At 40.5% G+C, this 18,671-nt stretch overlaps 1 protein-coding gene and 1 pseudogene across 1 annotated transcript in view; both read right to left on the bottom strand.

The window, feature by feature from the left end:
• Positions 1 to 149: 149 nt before the first annotated feature.
• The window catches only part of LOC118774933 (polycomb complex protein BMI-1-like), a 50,978-nt gene continuing 32,456 nt past the window's right edge, over positions 150 to 18,671 (bottom strand). The window contains exons 8-10 of the mRNA XM_036524557.1: positions 18,433 to 18,531; positions 5,046 to 5,126; positions 150 to 3,046 (exon numbers count right to left, since the gene is read on the bottom strand). Of these exons, the coding sequence (XP_036380450.1) occupies positions 2,705 to 3,046; positions 5,046 to 5,126; positions 18,433 to 18,531 (522 nt within the window). The 3' untranslated portion in view covers positions 150 to 2,704. The remainder of the gene's footprint in view (positions 3,047 to 5,045; positions 5,127 to 18,432; positions 18,532 to 18,671) is intronic.
• On the bottom strand, positions 14,812 to 15,979 carry LOC118774926 (annotated as a pseudogene).

Raw genomic sequence — 18,671 nt, 5'->3', positions numbered from 1 at the left:
TCATAAATGTAATCCACATATTCTCCAGCTGTATGAACAAGGATGTTTTCAGGTATGATTTTTTTTTCATACTTCACAAAACAGGTAAAGAAAATAGTATTTTATTATATTTACAGTTAAAAATGTTTTTATTAGTATTCATTGCCATCCCTTCATCATTTAACAAGAGCAACAAAGTCCAACCATATTACACAACATAGAACTTTGTACAGAATGTTCTATGTGTAAAATGTATATGTAGTATGATTTGCTTTGTATATTTATGTATATTTTGTTCCAGAGAGGTACAGGTAGTGTAAAATATCTTGTCCGGTATATAATGACTTCCACACATTTACACACTGCCAACAGGTGTAGATGACCATGAAGGAGGAAGCGGTGCAACATCAGGCAGCCCCCTGCCTCCACATTTTGAGCCATGCTAATCTTTTAAACACAGTGATGATCAGCCAATCTTTTCTTTCTGGACCAAGACACAGATGTTGCTTACAGTCAGCAGCCTAGCATTGGCAGATTTAACCAAATTGAGTTATGAGCTCAAAGAATGATAACAGTGCAGCATTTAATGGCACTGATATGTATAGGTCCAACACGTAAAAAAAAAAAAATCAAGACATGAGTCAAGTGTATGCATGTGATCAGCACTGTGTGATCATCCTTGGTCTAACATTGTCTGAACATTAAAGGGAACAGAAGAGGGTGGTCTCCAAACACTGGACTGAAAGGCATGTCAAGGTGATGACCTACATTAGGGTCCAGTACTTTATGGCTGCAATCTGCTGGAATAGGTTCTACCTTAGACTAACAATGTTTTTATGAGAACATTAAAGTCGCTGTCAGTTAGACACAAGTTACCTTAAATGCAAAAATCAATAGAAGCAGTAATAATTGCAACACCATGACAGAGCTCCCTGCTTATAATGTTTATATAATTGACATTTTTAAAAAACTTATAAACTAGAAATCCCAAATATGCTGTTGACTTTTTTAGAGCTTTTGCTGGTGTCCTGAAAATCTGAGCTCCTCCTCAGGATGGGCTACTGGGTTAGTCAGACCAATCAACAATTACAAAGTGAGCTATGTGCTCAAAATTTTTATATTACAATGTCTCTGTAATGCATTTTGTCTATACGCCTATATAAAACCTGCACAAATGGCTATATGTATGTATTTCAGGTACTGTTTAAGAATATAAAATATCAGAATGCTTGATGGCAGACAGTCTACAGGAAATATATAGTTACAAAAAGGTAAAGGTATTTCCCTACTAACATTTAGAACAAAGCAGGAACAAGTGGACAAGAGCAAAAAAATTACCTTGTTTCAAAGTCAAAACTGTCTATTTAGCTCTCTAATGTTTCATGTCCAACTTTGAACAGCTAAATGTTCAGGTGGCTTAATTTTGTTTTATGGAGAACTCTGTTCAAAAGTAGACTAATAGGCCAAGCCTATACTCTGTCCAACATGTCCTTTAACAGTAGCCCATGGTGTTTCCTATTATGTTAGTCTTAATTATGAGTAAAAAATCTAATGTTATGATGACAATAATAATCATAATTTTATTTACTTTTCTCCAACAATGCTACAATCCTCTAGGGGGTCCTTAAATATACAGATGTATCACCTAGAAAGGCACAGCAAAAATGCATAGTGCATATGCCCATCGTATAGGTGGTCCATCCTGAGGGGTAGCTCAGATAGTCAGGACACACATTTATTCATACAGAATGTGAACTCCCCTTTTCCATTTACTACCTGTGATCTTATGAAGCGAACACGACATAATTGATGTGAAATACTGTTTATGGGTTTCATACACTGTCATATATTCCAATTAATACTAAAATGAAAAATAAATGTTTCACATGTAGCTAGCTGTTTTATTTGTGCTGTGTACCTGCAAGCAGTTATGGGAATGAAGTCAGCTGTGGTTTATGAGGGTAATTCTGTTTCATAGAGTAGGTGACAGTCTAGCAAGTTTTTTAACAAAAACTTTTCCCCATTTACAAGAAACAAAGTTTAGGCTATATTATTTTCATTAAAGCAGTACGTGGTGATATTTATCTCCAGGTTTGACTTCTAATGCCTCCGACGAGGTCAGTGACAAATAACATACTCTTCTGATGGATAGAATTTTCACAGCTCTGTGTCAAATGTATGCAAGTCCTCCCAGAAAATGCATGCATGCTGCCTTGATGTAGCCACCTGTTGGCAATTCCTAAAAGGTTAAGACAGCTTGCAAGCACTCCTAAATGCCTGATAAGGTAGGATTACTTGTGAAGAATGTTGCTAAATTGCTTTTACTCAGGAAAAAGAGCAGGACTGTCCTAAGGGTATCTGGGTATTGTTATTCTCAAGGAGTAATTATTGACAATGTGTAGAATAGTAGCTGGCAAAATGGACATCAAAATACTCTGCACTGGTAATCTTATTTCCTTCACAGTTTTCAGTCTCAGTACCAGCGATCCAGCAAAGCAGTATTTCTTATGAAGTTCAGTTATGCAGGTTCACTGTCTAAGTAATGTGCACAGAGATTCTGTGCTGTCACTTGGCAACAATATGATTTGTGTCCTGAAGTTTCAAATAGAGGTTGACAAAATGTTGAAACACCATGACAGCTTGTATGTTTCGATGACTTGTGTCAAATGCTTCACAATGATGAAGGAACAGGAGATCAGCTGAGTGGTAGCACAGTGGATGTGTTTCATGATCCCCCATTTTCTGCTCTTGCCCCCCCACTGGCTGGCCTGTAGTTGTTCTCAATAACAGTCAACTTGTAGGAGCTGCCCAATGGAGCCAGAGAGCAGCTGACAGTGCCACTGAGATGGGGAACAGTGGTGGGAGCAGGGCTGTGGGGGACAGGGCTGGGGAGGGGAAAAGAGCTAGAGGGCAGGTTCACAGGGCTGCTGGCCTTGTCACTCAGAGATTCACTTTCTGAGTTAGGGTTGGTGTTCATGCCATCAGACTGTGCCAAAACTGTGGGCTGGGACAGTTTCAGACGCTTGCAGGTTGGCTGGACACGATACTGGAGGGGGAGTGGTCCATTCTGCAAGGAAAACAAGGCCCAGGAGGAATAAACATAATCCCACTCTCACTCTGGCAACCAGTTATAGAGACAAAAACATACTTGCAGCCTCATTATGTGCTTGTTCACAACACAAAAATTTCAGCCTGGATTTAGCTGTAGTTAAGCTGATTAATACTATACCTAATACAATATCCAATTCCTTGTTTGGGTATAACAGGGTGGAAAATCCCTATTATCATAGTAGTAGCGAAAGCATTGCACAGAGGCTAATTCCCACTCTCTGTGGGGGGTGTTGCATTTTTTTCTATGTTTTCCAGGGAACACATGCTGTTTCTCATGCCTTTAAAAGAAAATGACGCTCTGTGAATGATGAATGGGTCCAATCAAGCACATGGGAAACCTGCAATAATATACAGATACACTGTATGTTACATTGTATAAGCATCCATATCTTCTTGTCATCAATTGCTCATTCCCCACCCAGGAAAGGTGAGTCAGGCAAATTGTTCCAGGATTTCATCATGAATGTGGGCTCGAATTATACAAGACTAGCCTGTCCGCCCCATACATATCTGTCCCATGTGTTGCTCAGATGTGTTAAACATTTTTTATTGTTATCTAAATACTCAAATTTAAATTGCATAATGCAGTACGTTATTGCATTAGTCACATTTTACCAAATGAAAGACAAACTTAGGAAAGTAAAAACCATGCTTGCTGAATGACAGATCAGTGTAGATAATACATACCTTCCCTTTTCAGTTGTTTTTGCATGTGTTATACTGTAAACAGTGCATATGTACTGTAAATACTGTCAGAAACTTGAATTATTATTGGACAAATTTAATGGAATTATTAAGATGTCTGTTCCTCAGTCCTAAAAAAAATCTGTCCTAAATTAATTCTGTTACAACCAAAGTCCCAATTTTAGGAGTACTACACCGTTTTCACTTTTCAGTATGCTTTACCCAACTAAAAAGAAGTTATATCTAGTCTTCAAAAGTATCTAAATTATTTGCTTAAATGCCAGTAATGTATGGGCATTTTTGCTTACCCGCTCATTTCTTAAGTTATCATTTTATCTCCCTTCATACACCATCTGTACTTATTTGGTTACATCTAAGTTTCAGTTAAAAATATTACACAAAGAGAGAGGCAACAAAGCATTTGATGCAGGTTACTTGAAGCTTGTAATGTTGCCTGACACAAGCTAAACGTCAAACAAGGAGAAACCTGTCACATGTTCATTAATCAATTATTAACCAGTGTTCACACCCCTCATTGTAAAGGTATAGTATATGTCCTCCTTTATAACAGGGGGCACAGTAATTGCACAAATCTGTATATTGGTGTCATTGTACTGGTTTCAATGTTGAATAACTACACTGTGGTATTAGGTAACGCCGTAAAGGGGTGTGCAGACCTTGAGCCAGCCCAGGGGATGTGGGCAATTTCCACTCTGGCTTGTTCTGAATTTAAAGCAACATTTTCAGTTTTGTAACAGAATTATTAAATAAAGCTCAGTAGGAATTAATTTTCTGCTCACTGTATCCATACAATTGTGTTCACTTCCTCCGTGTTTTATCATTTGATGGCACTAAACAAAATCAACAAGTTTCACAAAATGCACTACACTTTTTATATATCATTAAACATCACGCAATTAAAATCAGCATTGTCTCATGTTGGTTCCAAGTTTGAACTATAACAAATTAGTAGTGTGCTGTCAGCAAACATACATATTTTTAGTGTAGTATATTGTACTTTACTGGTTCACTTTTATTTAAAAAAAAAAAAATCCCTGTTCTGTCATTAAACGTCCTCTCCCAGAAAATATCTCACCATTAAATTATTGCTTCTTGACTACCTGCTTTCCCCTTTCCCCTTATTTTTTGGAGAAATAGTAATAAAACATATAGAACTTTCTGGATTCCAGTAGTCAGTTTTGAATACCATTATGGACAGTTAATGATGAATTTGTTGGGCATGGGCCTGAGGTCACGTCCTGAGATCTCACCCGTCTCCATGTGTAAATGTAAGCGATGTCCATCAAAGTGTAGTAATCCTTCAGGGGCTCACTGTCATACAACACTTCAATCTGCAGGAGAAGAAGCATAACATTTGAGATTAACATCGTGAAATCTCTACTGCAAAAGGTCTTTGGAGCCCATTTGTTTTCACTATAAATACAGTTTTTATGAAAATATCTATGGGCTTTCCAAAAATAACTTTTTTCCAGTAAGTTTTTGTTTTTCCTAAATTTCACATCATGTAGTTCAATATGAACCCACCTCAGGACACATCTAAATATGAATATAATTGTTGTGTTTTGTCTGTTAGAAGGAATTACTTGATGTTCACACCACCTGCATAATTAGACATTAAGTTCTGGGAATATTTCCAGAATGTCCAGAATGTGAATATTACACTTATTTCTATATTTTTTAAATAAAATAATGTGTAATCTCACTGTGTATATTAACTGCACCTGACGAATTGCAGGGAGCTTAAAGGTGGTGAGACAAGCGGCTCTGCCAATACATCCACCCTTATCCCTGGTGAAATTAATTCAATTTGTTCTGCTGCTATAAATTCCTGGTCATCGTCAGCTGATGGCACAGCTAAGTAGAATGCCCTAACCACAGATCTACTTGTGAACCAATTACTAATTGACTGTACCCATTGTACATTGATTGTAATTTGTACAATGAGAGTACATATGTTAATAGACTATACATAACCCCTCTATCATCTTACTGTGTTTTGCACTGTATCTCTCTTGCACTATGTTTAATTTCCTGTAAAGCCTCATATTTGTGTGTCAAATAGTATGGTGTATTGTGTGTGATACTTTGATAGCTGGCACCATCCTATCAAGGCAAATTCCTTGTGTATGTTCTGTATTTGGCATATAAAAGTGATTCTGGTTCTCATTCTGATTAGCTCTAATTTCTTGCATCAAAAATGACCCTTCATTGGAACTGTCTGTCACTCATTCCAACTGTCATCCAAGTGCAGTCTTTTTTGCAAGATCAAAAATCAAAGGTCTTTTGTGTTTTGGGTTAGAAGTCATACCTAATAAAAACTGTGACCGGTATAACAATCAACAATATGCCTACACAGCTACCAAATAAATACAGGTCTGACATGACCTGATTTTGCTCTTGAACAAAATTTAAAGCTAAGACTCACTGAAATTTTATAACAGAAATCACATAATTATTTTAATTTCTATTTTTGTAGGAACATGTAGGTAACTACCAAAACTAAGGAAACACTTGAGTAAATGAGGAATACAAAGTATATTGAAATTAGGTGCTTACACACAGGAATGGTTCCTGAGATAATTAAGCAATTAACATCCCAACTAACATTCAGTGAGGGCTGACTGTTGGGGAACATCTGGCAGAAGCTTCAGTGACTGCTCAACTTTCTAATGTTTCACAAGGAACAGTGGCTAAGGTGATGTTCGCACAAAAGTTCAGCATACTCCTTAACTGTGTTGTCCATGCATTGGTTCAAGATGCAAGGCAAAACAGACGAGCAACTCAAGGTGACTGCAAATATTAAAATAGGGTACGAGCAGGCAGTTTCATCAAGAACAGTATATAAAGAACTTCACAGAGAGGGATATTACGAGTGGACTGCTGTGCAGAACCCCTCTTTACACCAAAAATGCACATTTGCAAGAGGTGCAAAGAACCCAGTCAGAACAATGGTCTACTGAGCAGTGGAAAAAAGCCATATGGTTATACGAGTCATCCTTCAGCCTGTTCTCCAAAAGTGGACAAGTGCACGTGTGGCCAAAAGAAACCTACAGGCCCGAGCGCTTGTTTCCACTTATACACTTAATGCATACATCTAAGATTAGGTGTATTTACTTTGACTACTTTCTGCCACGCTCAGCATTGACAAAGTCTGTGAAAACCCCAAGGATTGAAGTTTGCACAGATATATTCTACTAAACCTATAGTGCAGAGTGTGTAACATGTTCTAGGTTCATCTAGTAAGGACAGTAGTTTCAAATAGCTACTTGCAGTAGGATTCAATCAATACTTTCATTTCATGTCATAAGTAAAAATGCAATTCAAACTGTCCCAGAATAATCTGATGATGTACTTCAGCGCAGTTACCTCTCTGAGCTGTAGAGAATAATAGTGCTGCAAGTAATATCTTTCAGGAAGCAGCCGATGACAATGATTTTTACATGACTGATACAGACTGCTTCCCATTGGATGAAGTTATAAACATTCCTCCCTCTTTGAATTTAAAATAGTGCACATATATATTAGTAGAATGCTGTGGCAAATATTGTTTGCATTGTAATTATCTAAATGAAATGCTTGGAAGAATTACATCTACATTTGTTTTTTTTTTCCTCATAGCAGCATGTAGCAGCCAATAATGTAATAACTACCAATAGTGTAACAACTGCCAATAACGTCATAATTTTTCCGTTCAGAAGGTAATAAAAGCCAATAATGTAATAACTTACCAATAATGTAATAAAATTTCTGAACCAATAACGTAATAACTTTTTGCGCATAATGTAATAAGTTAAAGTACATTATTGGCTGGTTATTACAGACAGACCTCAATTTGTCAGGTTGGGGTCTGTAACATCAGACATGGTGACCAGCAGCACGGGAGCGCCACAAGGGACTGTGCTCGCCCCTCTCCTCTTCACCCTGTACACAGCAGACTTCATGCACAACACCGAACTGTGTCACGTGCAGAAGTTTTCTGACACCGCCATCGTCGGGTGCATCAGGGGGAGTGATGAGGGGGAGTACAGGGCCCTTGTGAAGGACTTTACCACCTGGAGTCACCTGAACCACCTGCAGCTCAACACCTCAAAAACAAAGGAGATGGTACTGGACTTTAGGAGGCACCGCACATCTCTGCCTGTTGACATCTGTGGTGAGGAGATTGAGGTGGTCACCTCCTATAAGTACCTGGGCCTGCAGCTGGACAATAAACTGGACTGGTCTGCCAACTGTGACTCTGTGTACAGGAAGGTGCAGAGCAGGCTGTACTTTCTCAGACGACTGGCATCTTTTAGCGTCTGCAAAAAAATGTTGCAGATGTTTTATCAGTCGGTGGTGGCCAGTGCACTTTTCTATGGGGTGGTGTGTTGGGGGGGGAGCGCCAAACAGAAGGACACACAGAGACTGGAGAAACTGGTCAGGAAGGCCTCCTCCATCATTGGTGCGGAGCTGGACTCTGTGGCATCGGTGGCAGACAGGAGAGCACTCCTCAAACTGCTCTCTGTCATGGACGACAGCAGCCACCCACTCCACAAGCTGGTGGTGGGGCAGAGGAGCAGCTTCAGTGAGAGGCTGATCTCACTGAACTGCTCCTCCGAAAGATGCCGCAGGTCATTTCTTCCCAGAGCCATAAGACTGTACAACACCACACGTGGGAGAGGAGGGGAAAGGAGGAGCACTGTGTAGTCTTTTAGTCATCTAACTTTTTAGTCTTTTTACCCATGCACTGTGTCCTTTACCCATGTACTGTTCACTGTTTTTATCTGTTTATTTATTTATTTATTCTTTTTGCACTTCCGCACTTTTAATGGTTGTATTATGGTTTTTATTATGAATGTACTGTATGTCAGCGAGCAGCTGGATAACTTAATTTAGTACAGATTAATAAAGTACATATCTATCTATCTATCTATCTACATTATTAGCTGGGTTAAAATCATTCAAATGTAATAATTGGAGCAGATAATGTAATAATATACTGACATCACTATGTTTAAGTTTTATTTATTATCAAGTGTCAGACTTCCATAACACTTACCCTTACTGTTGTTTCTTTCAAATAGCTGCTCAAAAAACCTGACCCCCCCCCCCCACCACACACACACACACACACACACACACACACACACACACACACACACACACAGACACACACACTTTTCATTTGAGATTGAACTTTACCTCCAGCACCTTACCTCCATTTTGTCAAATGTACAGTACAGTACCAAGAGAATGTTTAGTTCTTTTAAAAAGGGACCATAAACCATCCTTTATTATCATTATAAAAAACTGAAAGATGTGTTACCAAAGTTATCTTTGTAGGTCATGTTATATACTGTATTTTACAGTTTAGAATTTTGCATTAAGAGGTTGAAAGTTGAGCACAAGGGATAATAGTGCCAGTTTGGTTGAAGAAGTTATTTAAATACACTTTGATTAAAGATTATATTTTTCATGGAAAGAAGTAGTGGTCTTTTTTATTTGAGAACGCAGCATCTTCAAAGAGGTATAGATTTCATATTATACAACATAAGAGTTATTGTCTGTGTTTGCAAACATGTGTGCTCCCACTTCATTTGGAACTCAAATGGTTAAGGAGTAGAAGGCAGGGCTGGCGATAAGTCTATCCATCAAGTACCACAAACAAATAAAAAGTCATAATTCCTAGAGAGAGAGTAGGTGTGTGTGTGTGCGTGCGTGCGTTCTCAGAGTTAGGACTAAGATTCAGGGGTCAGGACTGGTCAGGTTTTTGAGCAGCTATTTGAAAGAAGCAACAGTAAGGGTAAGTGTTATGGAAGTCTGACATTTGATAATAAATAAAACTTACACATAGTATATTATTACATTATCGGCTCCAATTATTGCATTTTAATGATTTTTTTTAACCCAGCTAATAATGTAATAATCAGCCAATAATGTAATAACTTATTACATTATGCACAAAAAGTTGCGTTACTGGTTCAGAAATTTTACTACATTATTGGTAAGTTATTACATTATTGGCTTTTATTACATTAAGAATGGAAAATTATTATGTTATTGGCGGTTATTACATTATTGGTAGGTATTACATTATTGGCTGCTACACAGCATGTGCAGCACATAGACTTTGTGAATGTACCATTAGAATCCAAGAAAATTTACCATGAACATATTGTTCAACACAGGTCGACTTTCACATAGAAGTGAAACATGAAAAACATGTTGAAATTATATTTCCCATCATTAAGATTAAACAAAATTGGTTTGTTAGCTCAAAACAGATAAGCACAGAACACTCCTGATCTTAATATTCCCAGCCAGGTGCTACAGCTGCAACTCTGTCTAATTTGCTAGCTGACTAACTTGTGACCCTTTTTAACCTACAGTCACCCTGTAAGCTCATTTGTTATCTTATGTAATAGCAAGAAAATCAAATGTATTTTCAGGAAAAAAGTTTCTTGTGCAAAGTAGCTAGCAAACTCACTGCTGACAGTGCTGCCATCCTCATGTAGCTTTTGGCTTCATCTGTGCTCTTGTCTACATGTCCGAATATTTTTGAAAACTCACTTTTTTCTATCAGTTTTGAAAAAGATCACGTCCACAGTTCACACACAGTTTTTTTTTTTTTTTTTTTTTTTTTTTTAAATATCTCCTCATGAGAACGACAAAACAATTCTAAAATGCCCAGACCTCTGCAGTGAGCATACACATAACATTTAGCAAGCGCATCATATCATTGTAACCTTCTGGTCAACTGACCAGCTAAATCAATCGAGAGGACTGACACTGAGGAGAAGCGGTTTGCGAGTCTGGTGTTGAAAACTAGTGAGAAACTGCAACTGTCATAAAATAATGTTATGGAGGAAAACATTCAATGTATGACAACCCCTGTCTATACCCATGTTTATTAATTATAATGCATAATAAAACTCACGTAAAATGCTTTTAAATGTGTGTAATAACTATTTCTTTAGCTTTAATTTAATCATTCAAATATTTAGCATTTTTTGGTGTTTGAAATGCAAGCCATGAATAAACTAGTACAATTAGCCTAGACGATGGCCTAGAACTCAACCAATGGATTTTTTGAAAACGGTAAAACAGTAGAAACGATGTTTGTGCATCAAATGATAGTATGATTGTTTAGGCGTATTTGTTGTTTAATACAGATATTTTCTGCTTCTGTTACATGGCTACACTTGAAATTGCCAGCAGCTGCTGAGCATAAGGAGTTTAAGGAATTAAAAACTGAGTAATTTATATAGCCTATTTTAAAATAGACAATAGAAATAGTGCTTTTCATTTTGTGGACAAAAGTAATTCTGTCCACGTAATAGATGTCTTAGGCCAGCACTTATGCTTGTGTGGCACGAAATGCAGAATGCGCTATACTATCATCATTTCGTGCGATTGAATGTACATTTTTGTCCACTTAACTGTTTTGCTATATTACTGAAAGTATGATGTGCACAAAAGGGTAGCACAATATATTCCGTGACTCTGCAGTTACAGAAGGCATTCCGTCAACAAAAGCAAAGGCTGCTTGAACTTTCGTAGACATCAGTGTTTTGCTTAAGTACAAAATTAATTATGTTCATAGGCTATATATTACTGAAGGTATGATGTGCATGAAAGGGCTTTGGTCCAATACATTCCATGAGTCAGCAGTTTACGGAATGAATTATGTGTCATGAAATTGCACAGGAATAGTTCCGTACACTAAAGCAAATGCTGGTTGAACTTTTGTAGACAGAACTGTTTGTTACATTCATTTGGTCACTTACAAAATGCCGAAACAGGCAAAAACGACGTCACGTCACAGATATTCGAAGGTTTGTTCGAAAAAGGTTGGATAAAATTTGAATGGCAAAAAATGGCATGCGATACAGCCCTACTATTTACAATGACACAAAAATAATTGTAGGCTTAAAAAAACAAGAAACAACAAAGCCAATAAACAGTTTGTCCTGTCTTGGTTCTTTTTTCAATGCTTTTAAGCCTATAGTGGTCGCGATAGTAGCGATAGTGGTAGCAACACTGTCACTTTATCGCATATTTAGGGACAACTAACATCAAATGAATGAATAATTAAACACAGGGGGGTTTGGTTGTGGTATTACCGCAAACCGCAAGGTGGCATTCTTCAAATACTGCGTTAAGGAAATTTCTATACAGCTGCAGCCCTAGTTACATTGCTAAACAACCAGCTAATTTTATTTTAAGCCCAACTGGTAACTAAACTGAAAGGTTGAAAATTTTTTCATCTATCTACACTCAATACCCCATAATGACAAGGCGAAAACAGGATTTTAGAAATTTTTGCAAATTTATTAAAAATAAACTGAAACATTGACATAAGTATTCAGACCCTTAAATCAGTACTTAGTTGAAGCACCTTTGGCAGAGATTATAGCCTTGAGTCTTCTTGGATATGATGCGACAAGCTTTACACATCAGGATTTGGGGAATTTCTGCCATTCTCTCAAGCTCCTCTCAAGCTCTGTCAGGTTGGATGGGGACTGTCAGTGGACAGCCATTTTTAGGTATATCAAGAGATGTCCAATTGGGTTCAAGTCTGGGCTCTGGCTGGGCCACTCAAAGACATTCACAGAGCTGTCCCTACACTACTCCTGCCTTGTCTTGGCTGTGTGCTTAGTGCTGTGTGCATTGTCCTGTTGGAAGGTCCACCTTTGTCCCAGTCTGAGGTCCTGAGCGCTCTGGAGCAGGTTTTCATTATGGATATATCTGTACTTAGCTCCGTTCAGCTTTCTCAACCCTGACCAGTTTCCCAGTCCCTGCCACTGAAAAACACCTCCATATCATGATGCTACTACCACCATGCTTCACTGTTGGGATGGTAATGCACAGGTGATGAGCGGTGCCTGGTTTCATCCAGACATGCTTAGAATTGAGGCCAAACAGTTCAATCTTGGCTTCATCAGACCAGAGAATCTTGTTTCTCAGTCTGAGAGTCCTTTATGTGCTTTTTTACAGGGGGACAGGCTTTCGTCTGGCCACTCTGCCATAAAGCCCAGATCGGTGGAGTGTTGCAGTGACAGTTGTCCTTCTGGTAGTTTCTCCCATCTCCACACAGGATCTCTGGAGCTCAGCCAGAGTGACCAACGGGTTCTTGGTCACCCCTCTTACCAGGCCCTTCTCCCCTGATCGCTCAGTTTGGCCTGGGCAGCCAGCTCTAGGAAGAGTCCTAGTTGTTCCAAACTTCTTCCATTTAAGAATTATGGAGCCCACTGTGCTCTTGGGATCCTTTAATCCAGTAGAATTTTTTTTGTAGCCTTCCCCAGATCTGTGCCTCGACACAATCCTGTCTCTGAGCTCTGCAGGCAGTTCCTTCGACCTCATGGCGTGGCTTTTGCTCTGATATGCATTGTTAGCTGAGAGACCTTACAAAGACAGGTGTATGTCTTTCCAAATCATGTCCAATCAATGGAATTTACCACAGGTAGACTCCAGTCAAGGTGTAGAAACATCTCAAAGATGATCAAAAGAAATGGGATGCACCTGACCTAAATTTCAAGTGTCATAGCAAAGGGTCTGAACACTTATGTCAATGTGATATTTCAGTTTTTTTATTTTTAATAAATTTGCAAAAACTTCTAAAATCTTGTTTTCACTTTGTCATTATGAGGTATTGAATATAGATTGATGAGAGAAAAATGAATTTAAAGCATATGCCTGCAACGTAACAAAATGTGAAAACAGTGAAGGGGTCTGAATACTTTCTGAAGACACCATATAAGACTGTGCAAAGCCTTAGGTAGGTTTGCAGACTAAGATTTAAACTTCCTTGGTTAGTCTAACATTTTCTTTGAAAATCATTGCAAAATTGTGCACTCTGCACCCTTTCATAATAATAATAATAACAAATTAACAGATTAAATAGTTTTTTACTAGGTGAACAACTGCTCTTAACTAATTAATAGTTTCTCCCCTGCTCAAGAGAAACAGCTTCATTTTTTTTTTTTTTTTAATTCAGACATACACCTTCTGATGTTACTTGGACACATCTTCAGTGATGAACCCAGGGTCATAGGGTGTTTCAGGTCTTTAATCATCAGACATCCTCGCCTGGGCAACCCTCCGGATCCAGAGCCACTGCAAGGCCTTTTCAGCAGCCTACAGAATGTTCTTGGTGGCTCTTCTGCACTGCAGTCCTTTAACTCCAAGGAGTTTGAGAGTTCACTGTAGTGATTTGCCAGCAAAGCCCCGACACCCAACTTCGACTGGCTCACAGCAGGCTCTCCAGCCATTGCTCCAGCACTCTGTGACGAGCTCTGCGTATTTAGCCCTTTTGCGCTTGTTGGCTTCTTCAATCCAGTCTTCCCAGGGGACATAAAGTTCCAACAGGACCACTTGCTTTGTAGACTCCGATGTTAACACCGTGTCTGGGAGGAGTGGAGTGGTGTTTTCTAGGAACTTGAGCTGCCTTCCTAGGTTGATCTGGAGCTACCAGTCTCGTGCAGTGGCAAGAAGCCCTCCCGTGGAGCTAGGCCGATGATGTGCCTTCTCCCCAGCTCTGATGAAGGTGATGGACTGTTTGGGGGCGTGCTGAATCATGCTGTCTTGAATCGCTGAGCTGATTGCGTCCGCCAAAGACCTTAGGACTTGGTCATGGCGCCAGCAGTATCGCCTTTCCCCCAACGCCTTCAGGCAGCAACTGAGGACGTGCTCCAAGGTGCCCCTCTTCTGGCACAATTGGCATTCTGGAGTGTTGGCCATTCCCCAGCTATGCAGGTTGGCCAGACTAGGGAGAACGTCATAGACTGATTGGATGAGAAACTTGATGCGTAATGGTTCAGCTCTCCAGAGCTCTGTCCAGGTGATCTTGCGAGGTTCCCCATGCTCCCATCTGGTCAAGGCTCCTTGTTTGTACATGCCGACCATCTTGCTGCAGTGTTCGTCCTCCACCTCTGCTCTCATCCTGAACCAGTTGACGCTTCTCCTTTCCACGGGTTTTGTCATAGCGTGGTTTGGAAAAACTGCCCAGTCCTGCCCGCCCTACCGCCACAGTGCCCACCAAGATGTTAGGTTAGGTTGTCCATGAATGATCTCATGGGTGGCTGCCGAGTACCAGATCTAGACTTGGGGCCTCGACATTCCACCTCTGCCGACTTGGCAATCATGTTCATGGCCAATGAGAAAAGTGACACAGAGATTGTGCAGCCAGTGATTATGCCCTTCTCCAGCCGATGCCAGGCGGATGTCTCTGGAACACGGTGTCTTGTCAGTGCTGTTTCAACGAGCTTGTGTGGGATGGAACCACAGGCATGTTAGGTCTAGCCAGAGTGCTGCAAGGTCTCCTCTGCTTTCCCTTGCCTCCTGGATCAGCTGGGTCACTACTCCTGTTTGCTCTAGGCATCCAGGCACTTCTGGGACTCCCCCTTCTGTATTGAGGTGTCTATATATTCATTCTTCAAGAGGAACGCAGACGTTGGGCCACAATTTTGAAGAAGATCCTCCCTTCGACGCTGAGCAGCAAGATGATGCGGAACTGTTCAATGTTGCTTGAATCCTCTCCTTTCAGTACCCAGACAACCTCCGCTTGCCTCCACTGAGTAGCAACCTTTCCTCTCCGCCAGATCACCTTCAAGATCTTCCAGAGTCACACTAGGAGCCTTGGGCACTGCTTGTAGACCTTATAGGGTACTCCGCTGGGGCCAGGGACAGAACTTGCTCTTGCAGCTTTGACTGCTTCTTCGACCTCCTTCAGGGTGGGTCACCAGTTGAATTGGGTCACCAGTTCTGGAAGTGTCACCAGTGCCTCACATGGGCTGAGGTCTTGCTCTCTCGAGGTGTCACTGAAGGTGATGCTGAGATGGTGATTGATTTCCTCTACAAAATGAGGGAGGTGGCCGCTTCGCTTCTGTCCCAGTAGTCTCTTGGCGAAGCCAAAGGGATTGGCAATGAGAGCACTACGCTTTCGGGCCCTCTCCTTGCCCTTCCTTTGATGCCACTCAGCCCGCCTGAGTGTGATGAGCCTCGTCCCTATGATGTCTGTGAGGTCTGACAGGGCAGTTTTCTCCTCCTTAGCCAACTTGAATTGACACTTCAGGAATCTGAGTTCTTGTCTCAGCTGGCTGCTCTTATGCTCCCGCCGGTTTGGTCTTGCTGGATTACTTGTTCCACGGTTTTCCATGACGCCAAACCTTTCTGAGCCTATGCTCATTATGAGCACTATGCTCACTATCATACTATACCTACATATTGATGGTTATGTAGTGAAGGGCAAGAGCAGTCACCCCACCTTTTGGCTCTGTGGTGTCGCGGTCAAAGTTGCACGTTTGGTACCCCGTCGAGCCGGATTCGAGGCCAGGTGGGGGGACTGCTCTCGCCCTTCGGTACAAATGGTGGCAGCAGTGGGATGGCTTGCTGCGAGGCCATCGGAGACGTGCCCATGTGTGAGCCGTATGAGGGACCCCCAGGTTTGGTTGACCCCAGTGTGAGGGACCCCAGAGATGGGTGAAGCATGGTGTGAGTGACCTCAGAGATGGGTGAAGAACTAGTGAGTGGGGTACCCTGGGATAGGAGAAGTACAGCTGGGGAATGCGTGAGGGACGCCATGGTGCATGAAGCGCATTGGTGCGCTTCCTGAAGGGGAGGGCAGTGTGACAGAGTGCTGTCACTACAGTTGAGCATGCGCTCTGACTGCCATACCAACAAGCCTAGCTCTTTGGCGTTGCGGTCAAAGTCGCATGGTTGGTACCCCGTAGACCCAGGTTTGAGCCTGGGTGGGGTGACTGCTCTTGCCCTTCGCTACAAAGGTAACAACAATAATAATAGCTACATGATTTACAGACATGGACAAACTTGTTGGTACCCTTACAGCTCATTGAAACAATGCTTCATTCCTCCTGAAAAGTGATTCAATTAAAAGCAATTGTCTCATGTATACCTGCATGCCTTTGGTATGTCATAGAGTAAAGCAAAGAAAGTGTGAAAAGAGACAAATTATTGCTTATTCTACAAAGATATGATTAACATGTTAAAAGTAAGGGCTATAAGGCCATCTCCAAGCAGCTTGATGTTCCTGTGACTACAGTTGCAAATATTATTAAGAAGTTTAAGGTCCATGGGACTGTAGCCAACCTCCTTGGACGCAGTCGCAAGAGGAAAATCGACCCCAGATTGAACAGAAGGATAGTGTGAATGGTAGACAAAGATCCAAGGAAAACTTCCAAAGAGATACAAGCTGAACTCCAAGGTCAAGGTACATCAGTGTCTGATCGCACCATCCGTCGTTTTTTGAGCAACAGTGGGCTCAATGGAAGAAGACCCAGGAGGACTCCACTGTTGAAAGAAAAACATAAAAAAGCCAGACTGGAATTTGCTAAAATGCATATTGACAAGCCACAATGCTTCTGGGAGAATGTCCTTTGGACAGATGAGACAAAATTGGAGCTTTTTGGTAAGTCACAGCAGCTCTATGTTCACAGATGAAAAAATGAAGCTTTCAAAGAAAAGAACACCATACCTACTGTGAAACATGGAGGAGGCTCGGTTATGTTTTGGGGTTGCTTTGCTGCGTCTGGCACGGGGTGCCTTGAGTCTTTGCAGGGCACAATGAAATCTCAAGACTATCAAGGCATTCTGGAGCAAAACGTACTGCCCAGTGTCAGAAAGCTCTGTCTCAGTCGCAGGTCATGGGTCCTCTAACAGGATAATGACCCAAAACACACAGCTAAAAGCACACAAGAATGGCTAAGAACAAAACATTGGACTATTCTGAAGTGGCCTTCTGTGAGCCCTGATCTGAATCCTATTGAACATCTACGGAAAGAGCTGAAACATGCAGTCTGGAGAAGGCACCCTTCAAACCTGAGACAGCTGGAGCAGTCTGCTAAGGAAGAGTGGGCCAAAATACCTGTTGACAGGTGCAGAAGTCTCATTGAGAGCTACAGAAATCGCTTGTTTGCAGTGATTGCCTCTAATGGTTGTGCAACAAAATATTAGGTTAAGGGTCCCATCATTTTTGTCCGTGCCATTTTCATTTGTTTTATTATTTAAAATATTCTGTTGAATAAAAAATCAAAAGCAAAGTTTGATTTTTATTAAACATGGAATAAACAATGCTTTAAGACAATTACTTTTTTCAAGTTATTTCAGAGAAAATTGTGGGTTCTTCTTTTTTTGTGGAAGGGTACCAATAAATTTGTCCACGTCTGTACATTAGGAAACAGTTTCATTAGTTAAATGATTATATTGTATATGTTTTTCTATATTCTTTTAATTCTCCATTACAGGATATATTATATGTATATTTATAGTATATTTCACTGAAGTTAGAGACAAACTGATTATTTGTACAGAACCATTTGCCCTTTAAAAAGCTTCAGTCTAACAACCTTCATTTCCAGACCACAACTTTTTTTGTTTCTTGTATCCTAAGCCACTATGAACATAAAGCACCCCAGAGTCTTAAAACCTACCCTAGTGAGCCTTAGGCAGATTTGCTTCTTTGACTGAACAAAACCCAACTTAGTCTGACTTGTATTCTTCCATAAGATGTTCTGGCAAATCCCAGCAAATGTATTGTCTGTGACTGGGATCCAGCACATTGAATGTTGTGTGTGGTGTGTCTAGTGTGTAGACAGCAGTGTCACATCAGAGAGTCACTGTAGCATGCGGCACTCAGGTTACCCGGTAGTTGCAGGGGATGTCCATTTTGCTGCGCAGGAATTTTGCTAAGTGCGTAACTGTCATGACCGCTGGACAGCGAAGGAAACGTTTACTGTTTGACTGGATAGAGAAGGGCAGAGAAATTACTTACATGTATTGAGCCAGTTGTTTTTAAAATGTTTATTTTCATTTCAAAGAGAATACTTTCCACAGTTTAATACAGCACAATTATTATTGCTATGCTCTGAAATGTTGTAATT

This window comes from Megalops cyprinoides, chromosome 1 (genome assembly GCF_013368585.1).
Source record: "Megalops cyprinoides isolate fMegCyp1 chromosome 1, fMegCyp1.pri, whole genome shotgun sequence".
In the NCBI taxonomy this organism is placed as follows: domain Eukaryota; kingdom Metazoa; phylum Chordata; class Actinopteri; order Elopiformes; family Megalopidae; genus Megalops; species Megalops cyprinoides.
This window is presented reverse-complemented; position numbering and strand designations above follow the sequence as displayed.